This window comes from Haliaeetus albicilla, chromosome 29 (assembly GCF_947461875.1).
Source record: "Haliaeetus albicilla chromosome 29, bHalAlb1.1, whole genome shotgun sequence".
Taxonomy (NCBI): Eukaryota; Metazoa; Chordata; class Aves; order Accipitriformes; family Accipitridae; genus Haliaeetus; species Haliaeetus albicilla.
Genome location: NC_091511.1, coordinates 2,567,154 through 2,582,568, shown reverse-complemented (window position 1 = coordinate 2,582,568; position 15,415 = coordinate 2,567,154). Strand labels below are relative to the sequence as shown.

General features: G+C 62.6%; 2 protein-coding genes and 1 long non-coding RNA gene across 6 annotated transcripts; 1 reads left to right on the top strand and 2 right to left on the bottom strand.

Annotated features, from left to right (window-relative positions):
- Positions 1–100: 100 nt before the first annotated feature.
- On the bottom strand, positions 101–7,865 carry DAXX (death domain associated protein). Of its 3 annotated transcripts, XM_069774421.1 has the most exons (8): positions 6,597–6,691; positions 6,091–6,382; positions 4,341–5,157; positions 2,550–2,767; positions 2,261–2,483; positions 1,632–2,175; positions 901–1,081; positions 101–296 (listed from the first exon to the last, which is right to left on the bottom strand). In XM_069774421.1, exons 1-8 carry the CDS (start codon positions 6,632–6,634, stop codon positions 237–239), a joined length of 2,373 nt encoding a protein of 790 aa, XP_069630522.1. In that variant the 5' UTR covers positions 6,635–6,691; the 3' UTR covers positions 101–236. The 3 variants fall into 3 exon arrangements, with proteins under 3 accessions (XP_069630522.1, XP_069630523.1, XP_069630521.1); XM_069774422.1 differs by lacking the exon at positions 6,597–6,691 and adding an exon at positions 7,534–7,865 and having other exon boundaries at positions 2,261–2,767; XM_069774420.1 differs by having other exon boundaries at positions 2,261–2,767.
- A 204-nt stretch (positions 7,866–8,069) lies between these two features.
- On the top strand, positions 8,070–8,973 carry LOC138682888 (uncharacterized). Its single transcript, XR_011322778.1, has 2 exons — positions 8,070–8,142; positions 8,885–8,973. It is a non-coding gene; the product is annotated as an uncharacterized lncRNA (long non-coding RNA).
- Positions 8,974–9,743: 770 nt separating this feature from the next.
- On the bottom strand, positions 9,744–15,319 carry KIFC1 (kinesin family member C1). Of its 2 annotated transcripts, none has more exons than XM_069773805.1 (15): positions 15,028–15,319; positions 14,857–14,959; positions 14,158–14,202; positions 13,809–14,025; positions 13,557–13,734; positions 12,688–12,855; positions 12,470–12,598; positions 12,092–12,208; positions 11,830–12,003; positions 11,582–11,749; positions 11,309–11,447; positions 10,621–10,760; positions 10,435–10,508; positions 10,278–10,353; positions 9,744–9,871 (listed from the first exon to the last, which is right to left on the bottom strand). In XM_069773805.1, exons 1-15 carry the CDS (start codon positions 15,199–15,201, stop codon positions 9,827–9,829), a joined length of 1,947 nt encoding a protein of 648 aa, XP_069629906.1. In that variant the 5' UTR covers positions 15,202–15,319; the 3' UTR covers positions 9,744–9,826. The 2 variants fall into 2 exon arrangements, with proteins under 2 accessions (XP_069629906.1, XP_069629907.1); XM_069773806.1 differs by having other exon boundaries at positions 14,158–14,199; positions 15,028–15,318.
- Positions 15,320–15,415: the final 96 nt, after the last annotated feature.

Sequence of the window (15,415 nt, the reverse complement as noted above, 5' to 3'; positions counted from 1 at the left end):
AGGCGGGGCGGGCGCTGCTGCGCAGGCGCTGTGGGCGGCTGCGCTCCGCCCCTCTAAGGCCCCGCCCACGCGGGGGCTCTTAAAGGGACCGCGCCGCCGGCGCAGTAACAAAACGGAGCTTTATTTGGGTGGAGGCGGGGCCAGTCGGAGGGGTGGGCGGGGACAGTCCGAAGAGGGGGCGGGGTCAGTCCGGGGAAAAAAGGGGGGGCGGGGTCCATCCGAAAAAGGGGGCGGGGCTAATCCGAGTCCGAGAGCACGATGATCTCCTCGGGGTCGCACTGTGTTGCCACGCTGGTCTGGGGGGGGTGTGTCAACGGGGGAGGGGGGGCTAGGGACCCCCAGGACCCCCCAGGCAATGCAGGGACAACCCCCCCAGGGCATTTTAGGGACCCCCAGGGTGGGACAGGGACCCCCAGGAAATCCCAGAGCAGGACATGCACCCCCAAAACAGCACGGCGACCCCCTCAAGACAGGATAGAGACCCCCAAGACCCCCCAGGAGAGCACAGGGACCCCCCAGGACAGGATAGAGACCCCCAAGACCCCCCAGGACAGCACAGGGACCCCCCAGGACAGGATAGAGACCCCCAAGACACCCCAGGACAGCACAGAGAGCCCCCCAGGACAGCACAGGGACCCCCAAGACAGCACAGGGCCCCCCCCCCCCCAGACAGCACAGGGACCCCCCCAAGACCTCTCAGGACAGAACAGGGACCCCCCCAGGACCCTCCAGGAGAGCAGAGGGAGCCCCAAGACCCCCCAGAAGAGCACAGGGACCTCCCCAGGACAGGACAGAGGCCCCAAGACCCCCAGGACAGCACAGGGACCCCCCCCAGGACAGGACAGAGACCCCCACGACTCCCCAGGAGAGCAGAGGGACCCCCCCAGGACCCCCCCTCACCTTGCAGGCCTTGCGGGGAAGGCAGTGGGGGCTGCCCTGGGAGCTGCTCACCAGGTCCCTGCCGGGGGAGTCGGCCCGAGTGGAGTCGGGCAGGGGGCTGTGTCGGGGTGGGGGGGGCAGCCCCCCGGGCCCCCCGTCCTCCTCCTCCTCTGAGCCCACACTGTGCACCTCAATGCAGGGGCTGGGGGACACACACACATGGACAACAACACCGTTATCCCCCCTGGACTCCCTTCTACGCCCCCCCGACCCTGTTACCCCCCCCCCAGACCCCAGTACCCACCCTGGATCCCATTCTACCCCCCTGGACCCCATTCTAACGCCCCCAGACCCTATTACCCCCCCAGACCCCATTCTATACTCCCCCCTCAGACCTTGTTCCCCTCCCCTCAGAGCTTGTTACCCCCTTTTAACCCCATTCTACCCCCCTGAACCCCATTACCCCCCCGACCCAATTCTGCCCCCTCCCCAGACCCCATTAACCCCCCCAGACCTGGCCCTGAGCCCCTGGAACCCCCCCTAGGACCCCCCAGACCCCTCTAGACCCCCCCCTCCAGACACCCCCCCTAGGACTCCCCAGACCTCTCAGACCCCTCCTAGACCCCCCCAGACACCCCCTAGGAACCCCAGACCCCCCCTAGACCTCCCAGACCCCCCCAGAACCCCTCAGACCCCTCCTAGACCCCCCCATGGACCTCCTAACCCCCAACCCCACCCCAGGACCCCCATACCTGACACCGGCGGGCAGGTCCAGCCGGCTCCGCTTACGGGGGGGGGGCTCAGTGCTGCCATTAAAGCTGGTGGAGCTGATAGTGGTGCCCCCCCCCTCACCCCCATTCCCCCCCCCGCCATTCTCTAAGGGTTGGGGGCTTTCAGATGGGGGTCGTTTCCCTTTGGGGGGGGGACAAGTCCAGAGCGGGCACCGTTCCCCACCCGACTCCGGCTCCTCGGCCACAGTCCGGGAGGATACGGCATCCGGGGAGGGGGGGGCCGGCGGGGGGGGCTCGGAGGGTTGCGGCGAGGGGGGAGCAGCTTTTGGGGTGGCCTCGGAACCCCCGGGGGGGTGCGGAGAGAACGGGGAGGTCTCGCCAGGTTCTAACGGTAACGTCTCGATCTCCAAGACGAAAAGTTCGGGCACGGGGCTCCAACCGGGCGTTTCCTTCGTCGCCTCTTCTTCCTCACCCGCCGGCGGTCGCGGTGTCACCGGTGCCACCGCCGCGTCCTTGGCCGGTGACAAGCACCGCCGCGGGCTCTGCTGCCCCAAACCAGCATTGCCTGGAGGGTACGGGGAAGGAAGCAGGGGGGTGGCTTTAGTGGGGTGACGTCCCCGTCCCCGTGTCCCCAGGGCGTCGCTACCCACCCTGTGCGGGGGCCGCCTCGCTGCCTTCATCGCCGCGCTCGGCCTCCTCCTCCTCCCCCTCCTCCTCCTCGGCTTTGCCCTGGCTGACGTCGGCCTCGGAGAAGTCATCTTCCTCTTCCTCCTCCTCCTCTTCCTCCTCCTCTTCTTCTTCCTCCGAGTCTTCCTCCTCCGAGTCTTCCTCATCCTCTTCCTCCCGGCTCTTCCCCGCTGCTCCCTCCTGGCTCTGCGGGACGGAAGGTCTCAGGGTGGGTTTGTCCTTGTCCCCGTCCCCGTCCCCGTCCCCCCTCACCTCGGCCGGGGGCGCAGGGGGCGGCGAGGGACCCCCAGGGGGGACGGGGGGGGGTCCCTGCTGCCGGGCTGCCCGCTTGCGCCCGCGCTCTTCCTCTTCGCTCTCATCCTGCAGCTGGGCGTAGTGGGAGATGACATTGTCCAGCCGTGTCAGGGCCACCGTCCGGTTCTTCCGCAGACGTTTGGCCAGTTCGGGGTCCATCAGGGCTGGATCCGTCCCTGCGGGTGGGATAGGGGGCAGGGGTGGAGGTTGGGGGGGTGGCAGGTTGTTGACACCACTGCGACCCCCCCGCCTCGATCCAGCGTCTGGGCTCCATCACCCTTCACCAGCTCCATCACCTCCCCAGGAGCTCCAGAACCCCTCACCAGCTCCATCACCCTCCACCAGCTCCACTACACTCCGCCAGCTCCACCACCTCTCCTGGAGCTCCATTTCCCCTCCATGAGCTCCATCACCCCTCCAGAAGCTCCACCAGCTCCATCACTCTCCACCACCTTCATCACCTCTCCTGGAGCTCTGTCACTCTTCACCAGTTCCATCACCTCTCCACCAGCTACATCACCTCTCCTGGAGCTCTGTCACTCTTCACCAGTTCCATCACCTCTCCACCAGCTACATCACCTCTGCCGGAGCTCCATCACCGTCCACCAGCTCCATCAGCTCCCCAGGAGCTCCATCATCCCTCTAAGAGCACCAGCACCCCTCAAGGAGCTCCACTACTACTCTATAAGCTCCATCATCCTCCAGCAGTTCCATTAACGCCCCCACGAGCTCCATCACCCCCCTGTGAGCTCCATCACTCTCCCACGAGCTCCATTACCCTCCTCATGACATCCATCACCCCCCCAACCAGCTGTCACATCTCTATGAGCTCTATCACCACCGTGTGAGCTCTATCACCTCCATCTTCCCTCCCATGAGCGCCATCACCCATTTTTCAGCTCCATCATCTATGACCTCCATCACCCCCCTACCAGCTCCACCATCCTTCCATGACCTCCACCACCCCCCTACAAGCTCCACCACCCCCCCAAGTTCCATCATCCCCCCATGACCTCCATCACCCCTCTGTGACCTCCACCACCCTTCTACAAGCTCCATCACACCCACCATGAGCTCCACCTCACAAGTTCCATCACCCCCCTATGAGCTCCACCACCCCTCCACGACCTCCACTGCCCCAAAAGCTCCATCACCCGCCAAGTTCCATCATCCTTCCCTGAGCTCCATCACCCCCCAACAAGTTCCACCATCCCATGAGCTCCATCACTCCCCCACAAGTTCCGTCATCCTTCCTTGAGCTCTATCACCCCCTCCACGACCTCCATCACCCCTCCACAAGCTCCATCATGCCCACCAGGAGCTCCACCCCCTCCAAGTTCCATCACCCCCTACGAGCTCCACCACCCCTCCATGACCTCCACCACCCCAAAAGCTCCATCATCCCTCCATGAGCTCCATCACCACCACCACGAGCTCCATCACCCCCTCACAGGTTCTACCATTCCCCCACGAGCTCCATCACCCCTCCATGACCTCCACCCCCCCCAAGCTCCATCACCCCCACCATGAGCTCCACCACCTCTACAACCTCCATCACCCCCACCATGAGCTCCATCACCCCCACCATGAGCTCCATCATCCCTCCATGAGCTACACCACCCCACTACAAGCTCCATCGTTTCTTCATGAACTCCATCACCCCCCCCACAAGTTCCACCATCCCCCTACGAGCTCCATCATCCCCCCACGACCTCCATCGCCCCGCCACGAGCTCCGCCGCCCCCTCACCCGGCCGATACTGATCCGTCAGGTGGCTGCCGAAGTTGTAGACCAGATCGAGGTGGCGTCGCTCCTGCAGCCGGTTGCCCACCTCCCGGAAGGCGTCCTGAGCCATGCTCTCCATCTGCCGTCGAGCCAAACCCAAACTGTGCCGGGCGCTGGCTTTTTGGATGACCTTGAGGATATCGGTGTAGTCGGGAAAAGCCTCAGGGCGGTTGATGAAGCGCTCAATGCGGCGGTTGACCTCGGGGTACCGGGTGCCGCGGTACTGGATGCGTTGCTCAATGACGCGTCCCGTCAAGCTGCTGCATTGCTTGAGCTGACAAAGCCGTTCGAAGATTCGCATCATCTTCCGCTTGAGCCGGCTCTCCTGCAGGTAGGTCGAGTCCTCGCTGTCCAACTCGGCCAAATCCAGCTCCCGTTCCTGTAACCGCCGGATCTCTCCCATGTAGACGCGAAGGAGATTCTCCAAGTAACGGATTTGGCGTTTGGAACCGCTGGGAGGGCGGGAAGAACCGGCGACGGGCGAAGCGGGGGATTGTGGCGAGGCGGGGGGCTGCGGCGGAGACGGTGAGGTGGCGACGGGGGGAGCGGAGGCGAGGGGAAGCTTGCGACGTAGCGTGTGGGCTTTGAGGACAGTGCAGAGCTCGTTGATGTAGACGTAGACTTTGTTGCGACGCATCCGGACGCGGCTCAGGCAGCGGCTGAGGACATTGCGGAGTTCGGCTGAGGCCAAAAAATCTGGGCTGGCTTTTTGGTGACGGCCGGAGAGGAAGGGGATCACCTCGGGGTGCTCCTCCGTCAAGTGGGTGCAGAGCTCCAGGAACTGCGGGGTGTGGGGGACATGGGGAGAGGGGTGAGAGGGGGATGGAGACCCCGAGATGGCACGGGGACAGCTGGGGGCAGGGACAGCGAGATGATAGAGGGGAAATGGAGATACCCACCGGGGACACAGAAGTGATGGAGGGGGGACAGAGTCACCCGGGGCAGGGGGGACAGAGATGATGGAGGGGGGACAGAGACGCTGAGGGTTGATGGTGACACTGAAGTGGCACAAGGACACCCGGGGGAACACGGAGATGCTGAGATGAGGTGGAGACGCCAAGGTGACACGGAGATGTCGAGGGGGGACAGAAGCACGGGGGACACAGAGGTGACACGGAGACGCCAAAGGGGAAACAGAGACACCGAGGTGACACATAGACATAGGGTGACACCGAGACAGGAGGAGATGTGGAGGCAAGAAGGGACACGGAGATGCCAACAGGGGACAAAGACGCTGAGGTGACACCAAGACACAAAGGGACATGGAGACACCAACATAGAATAAAGACATTGAAGCGACATGGAGATAGTGGGGGACATGGAAGTGACATGGACAAGCTGGGGCGGGGGGGGACACACAGAGACCCCAAGGTGACACGGCGACAGGAGGTGATGTGGAGATGCCAACGGGGGACAAAGACATTGAGGTGATGTGGAAACTCCTGGGTGACATCAACACACGCGGTGACACGGAGACACCGATGGGGGATGGAGACATCAAGGTGACACGGGGACAGATGTCCCCAAGGATGTCCCCATCACCCCCCCCACCCCCAAACGCCTCTCCCAAGGGTGATGAAGAAAGTGTGACCTATTCTGGGGACCCCCACCTAGCCAGAGGTGAGGGTGGCACCGAGGGGGGGGGGGTGACACTCCAGGGAGAGGACACCCCAAGAAAGAGGAGACCCCCGCCAGAAAAGGGACCCAGTCTCACCTCACTGAAAAGCCGCTCATTTTCCGCCTTGTAGCTGCCCCCCACTTTCCCCCCGCTTTGGGGGGGTCCTGGGCTGCTGGGGGGTCCCCCATTGGGTTGGGAGGATTCGGGGGGGGCCGTGGAGGTACTGGGGGGGGCGTGGGGGATTTCGGGGACGCCCTCGTCCTCGTCATCCAGCACGATGATGCTGCTGGGCTGGGGGGCCGCCATGGCCAGGGCGGGGTTCAGGGGTGCAGGGGCATCCCAGTTTGGGGGACCCCCCTCCCGAGTGCAGGCAGCCTCACGGGGGTTCCTGGGGGGAGAAAGGGGGGGGTCAGCAACCCAGTACCACCCCCAACTCTGTAGCCCGGGGCTCATTTGCACCCCAAAACTCGCCTGCACCCCCCAGTCCCCATCCCACCAGGCTCTGCACCCCGATATTTGCTGTGCACCCCTGGCTCTGCACCCCAATACTCCCCCAGCCCCCATGGCCCCTGTTCGCTCGGGTGCTGCACCCCAAAACTCACCTGTACCCCAAAACTCGCCTGCACCCCCCGGTCCCCATCCTCCCGGGCTCTGCACCCCAATATTTGCTGTGTATTCTGGGCCTTGCACCCCAACACTCACCTGCAGCCCACAGCCCCCACCCCCGGGCTCTGCACCCCAACATTTACTCTGTACCCCAAGATCTGCCCCCCAGCTCTGCACCCCCCAGTCTCCCCCTCCCCCCAGGCTTTGCACCCCAATACTCTCCTGCTCCCCATGACCCCCAGCTCTGCACCCCAATAGTCCTCCATGACCCCCAGCCCCCCCAGCCCCTGCACCCCAATACTCCCTGATCCCCCAGCTCTGTACCCCAATACTCCCCAGCCCCCCCAGCTCTGCACTCCCCCAGTGTCCCCCCCCAGGCTCTGCACCCCAATATTCCCCAGCCCCCCCCAGCTCTGCACCCTCCAGTCTCCCCCCCAGCCCCTGCACCCCAATACTCCCACCCCATGGCCCCTAGCCCCCCCCAATCCACCCCTGACCCCCCTAGGCTCTGCACCCCCCAGTCTCCTCCCCAGGCTTTGCACCCCCACATTCCCCAGCCCCCCCAGCCCCTGCACCCCAATACTCCCCAGCCCCCCCAAACTCTGCACCCCCCCAGTCTTCCCCGCCACCCCAATCTCCCCCCACCCCAATACTCCCCCGCCCCCCCCAGCCCCCGCACCCCAATTCTCCCCCTCCCGGCTCCGCACCCCCCCAGTCTCCCCCCTCCCCAACCTCACACCCCAACACTCCCCCCCCCCTTCCCGGTCCCGTCCCCCCCCTTCCCGGTCCCCCCCCCGGGCCCGGTGCCCCCCAGCTCCGGCCGCCCCCGCCCCTACCGGTCGCTCCCCCCCCCCCCTTCCTCGCTCCAGCCCCGCCCGCCGCTTCGCCCCGCCCCCTCGCGCCGCGCCCCGCCCCGCCCCCGCCGCCGCTCACCCGCCTCCTCGGTCCGTTCCGGCGCCCGAGCGCCGCCACACCGAGCGGCGGCCGCCGCGTACTGCGCAAGACCGGAAGTAGGACTCGACCGGACCGGGGAAGCGGGCGCCGCCATGACACCGTACAAGGAGGGGGCGGGGTCGCGGCGGGAAAGCCAATCGACGCGTCGCTTCTCATCCGGGGCCGCGGGGCGGCGCCGCCATGTTGGCGCACGGCGAGGGAGCGGGAGCGGGCGGCGGCGGAGGCCCCTGGGCGCCGCCATTTTCCCCGCCGCCGGAGCGCGTCATAACCCCCCCCTCCAACACCGCCTACAGCCCGGGAGGAAGGAGGGGAAAGCGGCGGGAAACGCCGGGCCCGGTACCGCTCCGTCAGCGCCGTTCTCGCCGCGGAGGGCGACCGGCCGGGAGAGACGGCAGTGCGCAGGCGCGCAGACGGGCGAGAAGATGGCGCCGACGGGAGTGGGGGTATTGCGCATGCGCGGTGCTACGGCGGCCGAGAAACACTCGCCTCCGTCCGTCCCTTGCTCGGCGCGTTGGCGCATGCGCAGTACGGCGGCGTGAAGGGAACAGCCGCCATTACGCGACCCGAAGCTGAACGGGGAGGGGGAAGGTAGCGGAGGCAGGAAGGGCTGACGGGACAGGGGAACCGAGGCTGAAGGAGTACCCGGTGTTTCCCAGGACCCTTTTGGCTTCATGTGGTGGGGTCTGAGGAGAATGTGAGACAGAGGGGGGAAGGCAGCAGCCCAGTCACAGCACCTCGGGGGGTGGAGAGTAGCCTGAGGCCCATGTCAGGTACAGAATCCACAACCCTGGGGCTTGAGAGTGAATTATTCATCATAATTAATATTATATTGACCAAAACAGGGCAGCAAAGGGCTCTGGGGAGGCGCTGCTGCCCTTAACCCAACTATAAAATCATTAAACAGGACTAAACCCATCCCCTCCCGTTTACCTCAACTGTCTCACAAGAAATAATGAATTAAAACAAAATGGAGCCCGTTGGAGGAGACTGGTTCCTCCAAGGGAGCAGGAAAGGGTTGGGTACGGCTTAATGCCAGAGGTTTCCCCAATTCCCTAAAGCCCCCCCCCAGCTTCCAAATTTACAGGGAAAAACTGGGGAAAAAAAGGAGTGGCAGCTGCTCAAGTTGGGGCAAAAATGAAGTAAAACAGGTAACAGAGCTGAAAAAGCGCTGTATTTAATGAATGTGGATGTAGCACAAGGCTGTGGAGCAATGAAAAGAGGATAAGGACAATTTGGTGGTTGTATATGTGTGGAGGAGAGTATATATGTATGTAGGAGAACATAGATGTATGCATTTACTCACACATTCCTGTTTTCCCTAATAATCCAGATTTTGAGGCTGAAAGCGGAGAAATCGTGGCAGGTTTTAGGGTCATTTGCAGCAACATGGTGAGGAAATTAAAAAGCAATTAAAGGCAACAGGTTTTCAGCATAATATATTACAAATAGAGTAAATACAACACTCCGGGTGGGTATAAAAACAGACATTGTGATATTAAAAGCAAAACCACCCCAAAATCACTTGGTTTTGAGGTGAAATTTGATGTAGCATTATAAAGGCATTAAATCTCAGCTCCTGTGCCCCGATTCCACTGTCCTCCCGCCTAAATTTCAAAATATGACTGGAATAGTGCCCTTTTCCACCCAAAATGGGAAGGAGCAAAGCAAAAGGTGAACCCAAACTGCCAGAATTTGGATTCATTCTTTACTTCTAACTTTATTAACTCTAATTTTATGAAACCCCAGGGATGATAAAAGATGTAGCAGTTTCAGCCAATTTTCCCAAAAATGGGTTAAATGGCCTCATTTAGGGTCACTCCCCCCCCCCCCCATAGGGCCTTGGCCCTCTATAGCCCCCCCCTCCCCATAGGGCCCTGGCCCTCTATAGCCCCCCCCCAGCCCATATAGGGCTGCCCCATAGCCCTCTACCCTTACACATCCCCACCCCACATCCCCTATAGCCCCACGGCCGCTTAGCGGGGCCGCTGCGCCTTTAAGACCGCAACCCCCTGCCGTGTAAGGGGTCTGCCGCGCATGCGCTCCCCGCAAAACCGGAAGTAGACCCGTACTTGCGCCGCCATGCTACCGTACAAGACGCAGCAAATCAACGTGCGGTATCCCCAGCACCGGCTCCCCTGTGGACAGGGCCATTTTCGCTCCCACCTTCTAAGGGCACGTGACTGCCAGCAACCAATCAGCCCCAGCCGCAGGAGAACCTTTATTGGGGATGTCTAAAAACGGTGAAACGGCGGAGGCGGGACCTGGGAGGGCTCTACTTCCGGTTGGCATGGGCTGTGCCCACCACGCACTCGTTCACCTATGGGGAGGGGGAGGTGGGTGTGGGAGGAAGTCCTGGACCCCCCTAAATGTCCTCCCCAAACCCCTACGCCTCTCCCCCTCCACCCCCCCAAAATAGCTCCCCCAGCCCCCAAAACAGCCCCATGCCAACTCCCCAAAATCATCCTCCCCTCCCCAAAAACTACCCACCCCAGCCCCCCCAAACCGTCCCCCCCCATACCCTGCCCCTAAACACTCCCCTGGCCCCCCCAAACCATCTCTCCCCCCCAATTTCCTAGTCTCCCCCATCCCAAATCACCCCCCCAAAAAAACCCCCAGAAGACCACACCCTTGTCTCCCCACCCCCCAACCCACTCCCCTGACCCCCCAAATCAGCCCTCCCGACACCCTCACCCCCCAAAACCAGGCTCCCCAAACCCCCCCACCTTGCTGGCAAAGCGCAGAGAATTGAGGGACTCAGCAAAGTTCTCCTCCAAAGGCGAGATGTTCACAAACATCAACCTTGGGGACACGCACAGGGGTGTCAGTAGGGGCCCCCCAAAACCCCCCCAGCCCACCCAACACCCCCCCCCCCCCACTCACATCTTAGCAGAGCCCCCCAGGGAGTTCTGCAGGAGGTATGTCAGCTTGCTGTTGCGATAAGGGACATAGGGCTCCTGCGGGAATCACAGGGGTTAAGAAGGGGAGCTCTAAGGATCCCCCCCCAAAACCCCAGAGGGTTTCTCCAACCCCAGGGCCCCCCCAAACCCCAGTGACCCCCCCTCAAACCTTGTTAGAGAGCGCCATGATGACCAGCCCCAGGGTGGAGAGGCTGGTGTTGATGGCCTGTGTCTCCCGCAGCCGCTCCCCCCGTGACAGCGACTTGTCCAGCCGCTCGCTGCCCGCCAGGTCCACCAAGCTCAGCACCGCTGGGGGGGGCAGGAAAAAAAATGAGGGGGGGCACCCCAAAAAAAGCATCACTCCCAAAATAACTCACCCCAAACCCATAACCCCAAAAGGGCTCATCCCAAACCCTGTAGCCCTGAAAAGAAAGAGGCCAAAAGGGCTCAGCCTAAACTCGTGGCCCACAAGAAGTAGGGAGGGGGGCTTAAAAGGCTCCCCCCAAAAGCAGTGACCCCAAACCAGTGACACTGCCCCCCCCAACTGGTAACACCAAAAGGGGGGACCCTGAACCCATAGGGCCCCAAAAGGGCTCACCCCAAACCAGTGACCCCAAAACCTGCAGCCCTAAAAAGGTGGGGGGCCCCCCCAAAAAGTGCTCACTCCAAACTAGGTGGCCCCTAAAGTCTTGCCCCAAACTGGGTGCCCCCCCCAAAGTCTCACCCCAAACTAGGTGGCCCTGAACCCATGATCCCCTAAAAGGTGCCCCCCAACCTCACCCCATACCAGCAGTCTTGAAAGGGTGTCCCCAAACCCAAGGGGCCCCCCCAAAAAGGGCCCTGCAGCCCCCCCTCACAGGCACAGTGCAGGTCCCGGGCAGGATTGGAGCCTCGGATGCGGAGCTGGAAGACACAGTGGCTACGGGACGATCGGTCGTTCAGGGCCGTCCGGGCCACCGAGCGGTTGGCAGCCGCCGTTTGCAGCAACCCCAGCACCTTTTTTTTGGGGGGGGGGGGGGGGGGGAACGGACAGACAACAGGACAGGGACACCCTGTTACCCCCACAAAAACCACTTACACCCCTAAATCTGAGCTTTAAAGAAGGGGTGGAAATTTGGGGTTCCCCGTACCTCCTCTTCGGAGGTGACGGGGACACAACGCAGGTTGGGGACGTGCAGTTCCTCGCTGGTCGAGCTGACTCGCCGGATTTCCAACTCAGCTCCGCGTTCTGGCCGGCCGGCCAACAGATCTCGTAAGGATTCATTGTAGATCTCCAAGAAGCTGGCGGTGAAACCATACTGCCCGCCCGGTTTTCAAAAAGCTCAGAAATTTCCCCCCCAAATAGAATTAATGCTGGTTTTTGGTTTGTTTCACTTACTTCCCAACCTTTTTCTGTCAGTTCTCGGGCTCCCCGGAAAACCTGCTGCACTGCCCGTGGGATCATGCCCCTGGTTTCGGGATCCAGCGTGTCCGGTCCTTCCATGGTGTAAGTCTTCCCGCTGCCCGTCTGTCCGTAGGCAAAGATGCAGACATGATATCCATCCAGCGCCGACTGCAAGGGAGGAACAGAGGTGAGGAGGGGGCGATTTTGGGGATTCAGGGGGCTGATTTTGGGGTGGGGGGGGGTCTCTCCCCCTCACCTGCACCAGCAACGCGATCTCCTCAAAGATCTCCTGCTGCGAGGCACTCGGGGGGAAGACACGGTCAAAGCTGAAGTCGTAACGGATGTCACCCCGGCGTTCGCGCCCCACGTGAGACTTTGGGGAAAGGGGGTGTAAAAGGAGGTTTTTTGGAGGGGGGGAGGTCCCCAACTCTGTCCTCACTCCCTCCATGTGAGCAGGAGCAGCTAACCACCCCCCCTTTTATCCTTAAAAATCTCATTTTTATAGGCATCAGTGCTGATTCAGCTCATCAGAGAGGGACTAACAACAGCTGAGGGGTCTGTCAGCAGCAGAGATACCCTCAACCCCCCCCCAAATTGGGGTAAACAAGGGGGGTGCACCCCCAAACCGACTCACCTCCTCTGGCCTGGAAAGCACCAGCATCTTGTTGTCCTGGGGGGGGAAATGGAGATGCTCCAGGCCCTTTTGTCGCTCCTCTTCCTCGGGCAGCACCGGCCGGACACGGCAGAAGACGCGGATATTGCCCTGAGCAAGGAGAAAAGCTGTGATTTTGGGGGTACAAGGGGGGGGGGTTTGGATGCTTGCCCCCCCCAAAAACCCCTCATGGGCTTCACCTTGAGCTCCTGGACAAGATTATGGAGACGACGTCGCTCCATTTCCAGCCCGTGGAGTCGTTCCTCCTGTTGTCCCAACTGCTGCTCCTGGGCAGCTGCCTGCACCTGCAGCTCTGCTGCCCGTGCTGCGTGTTGCTGCAGCGTCTCCTCTGCCAGCTTCAGCTGTGCCTGGGGGGGAGGAGAAAGGGGAGTTTAGGGCGGTGTGGGGGGGGAAACAACAGCCCCGGTTGTGGCGTGGGGCAAAAACTGACCCCATTTGGGGGGGGGAAAGTGAGCCTTGGTTGTGGCAGGGTGTGAAAACTGACTCCAGTGGGGTGTAAAATTGGTGCTGATGGAGAAAACCAGCCCTGGACTGGGGGGGGGGGGAGGGCAAAAATCAGCCCCATTGGGGTGTAAAATTGGCCCCATGGGGTAAAAAACCAGCCCTGGTCATGGTAGCAGGGGCAAAAATCAGCCCCAGCAGGGTGGAAAATTGGCCCTGCTTGGGGGGGGGGGGGGGGGTGGAGAAAGCCAGCCCTGCTCCTGGAGGCGGGGGGGGACACAGATGACAGAAAACAGCCCCTTTGGGGCAGAAAAGCAGCCTCTGTTGTGGTGGGGGGCAAAAACTGTCCCTGTTGGGGGAGAAAACCAGCCCTGGTTGTAGTGGAGGGGCAGTGGGGGCAAAAACTATCCCTGGGGGGTGGAAACTGGCCCCCATCATGGTGGGGGGGGACAGAAACCAGCCCCAATTTTGGGACCCTGAGATGCCTCCACTTCCCTACATAGGACTTTGGGTGCAAAACCACTTTTTTTTTAAAAAAAAATTTTTTTTTTTTGAAGGAAAATGGGGAGCAACCGCCCCCGCCACCAGCTCCATCCCCGTGACTCACCTCCCTCTCTTCCAACCGAGCAGCCAGATCCTGCGCCTTCCCTTCAGCCTCAGCCAGCGCCCGTCCGCCCCGTTCGACCTCTTCCTCCAGCCGCTGTTTCTCTGCCGCCAAATCCTCTGCTTCCCGCCGCCGCTGGGCCAATTCCTCCTGGCAAGCCAGCAGCTCTGCACTGAGAGTCCTGGGTAAGAGGGAAAACATGTTGAGAGAAGCGTACCCCAATTTTTTAAGGGGATTCAAGGGGCAGGAGCTTACCCCAGGCGATGGTTGAGGTCTTTTTCCTGGAATTCCCGCTCCTGTAAATCCCGTTGGAGCGTTCCCACTTGTTCCCGTAGCAGCCGGTTTTCCCCGTCCAGTCCTCGCGCCTTCTCCCGGCAGCTGCCCAACGCCTCCCGCAAGTCGTTCACTTGGCCCTTCAGGTCCCAAGCGGCTCGTTTGGGGCGAGGGGGGGCTGCTGCCGGTGGGGGGGCACCTGGAGGGACATCGAGGGGGGGGGGGGCTTTGGGGACACCGAAGGGGTTGGTTGGGGATGGGGGGGCCTTGGGGACCTGGGGGGGGGGGGGGCTCAGCCCCTCACCCTGAGGACGGTTCCCCTGTCACTCACCAGCCCGTGGCACAGCTACTGCCGAGGCGGCCTTTCGGGGGGCTGCTGGGGGAATATGGGGGGGGGAGGGGGCTGGGCTGTAACACCCCCCCGCCTTCCCTGCTCAGGCAGGGGTGGGACCAGCCCAGAGCTGCTTGGTTCCCAGTAAGGGACTGGGAGGAGTCTTCCGCCACCACCCCCTCCCAGCATTCCCCCCACCAGTCTCCCCCCCCCCAGGTCCATCCCATCCCTAGTCTTAATCGCAGTCCCCCCTCCCAGTCCCATCCCAGTATCCTCATCCCCATTCCAGTGTTGGCCCCCCCCATCCAGTCCCAATCCAATCCCACCTGCCCTCCCAGTGTCGTTCCCCCCCAGTCCCAATCTGTCTCATCCCCAGTCCCAATCCATCCCATACCCAATCCCATCTGCCCTAGTCCCAGCCCCCCAATCCCAATCCCCCCTCCCCTCTCAATCCCATCCCAGTGTGTGTGTGTGTCCCAGTGTCAATCCCAGCCCATCCCATCCCCCGTCCCAATCTCAGCCAGCCCCAGTCCCAATCCCAGTCCCGCTCCCCCCCCCCCAGTTCCAATTCCAGTCCCACGTACCGTGTGCCTGTCCCAGTCCCAACACCCCTCCCCGTCCCTCCCAGTGCCCCTCCAGACTGATCCCAGTCCTACGACGGGGCAGGAACCGCCGCCCCCAGCCCCAGTAGCCCCGTACCTGGCCTGGCCGCTACCGCCACACTAAGAGGCTTGAGCGGGGCACGACCACCCCCGACGGGCCGGGCTGGAGCGGGGGCAGCGGGAGTGGGCCGGGCCCGTTTCTGTGTGAGGAGAACGGGGTGAGGCCGGGCCGGGCGGTGGCGGCGGAGGGGCCTGACGGGGGCTTTACCTGCTCCGGAGCGGCCGCCACAGTCGCTTCTTCCTCCTGCCCGACCGCCGGACGCTTGGCCCGGGCACTGCGCACCGGCAGGCGGGAAAAAACCGGGTCGGGACCGCCAGCGAGCCCCACCGTTTCGTTCTTCTGGGCCCCGCCGGGAGGAGCCGGAGGAACGGGCGCCGCCATTTTCCCCGCTCACCTTCAAACTGACTAACGGCGCACGCTGATTGGCCGCTTCGCTACTACCAATCGTCGCGTCCCTTCTGCGACGCCGCTCCGCCCCGCCGGTCTCTACCAAATCGTCGCTCTCCGTCCCTCTTCCACGAACCAATCCGCTGCGAGAGGCTGGTCCTGCGGGGGTGCCTTCGCGTCACGTGATGCCGCTCCGGCGGCTCCCGCC

Bases quoted from the DNA above. Each gene is read 5' to 3' on its own strand.
- KIFC1 (XM_069773805.1), bottom strand. From the start codon at position 15,201: ATGGCGGCGCCCGTTCCTCCGGCTCCTCCCGGCGGGGCCCAGAAGAAC. The intron at 10,761-11,308 runs GTGAGGGGGGGC...TGCCCCCCCCAG, and splicing joins CCGGGACCTGCACTGTGCCT to CGGTGCTGAGCTTGGTGGAC. The intron at 10,354-10,434 runs GTGAGTGGGGGG...CGTGTCCCCAAG, and splicing joins CTGGGGGGCTCTGCTAAGAT to GTTGATGTTTGTGAACATCT.
- DAXX (XM_069774420.1), bottom strand. From the start codon at position 6,634: ATGGGGACCGGGGGGTGCAGGCGAGTTTTGGGGTACAG. The intron at 6,383-6,596 runs GTGAGTTTTGGG...TTCTCCCCCCAG, and splicing joins AGGCGAGTTTTGGGGTACAG to GAACCCCCGTGAGGCTGCCT. The intron at 297-900 runs GTGAGGGGGGGT...CACCCCCCCCAG, and splicing joins TTCCCCGCAAGGCCTGCAAG to ACCAGCGTGGCAACACAGTG.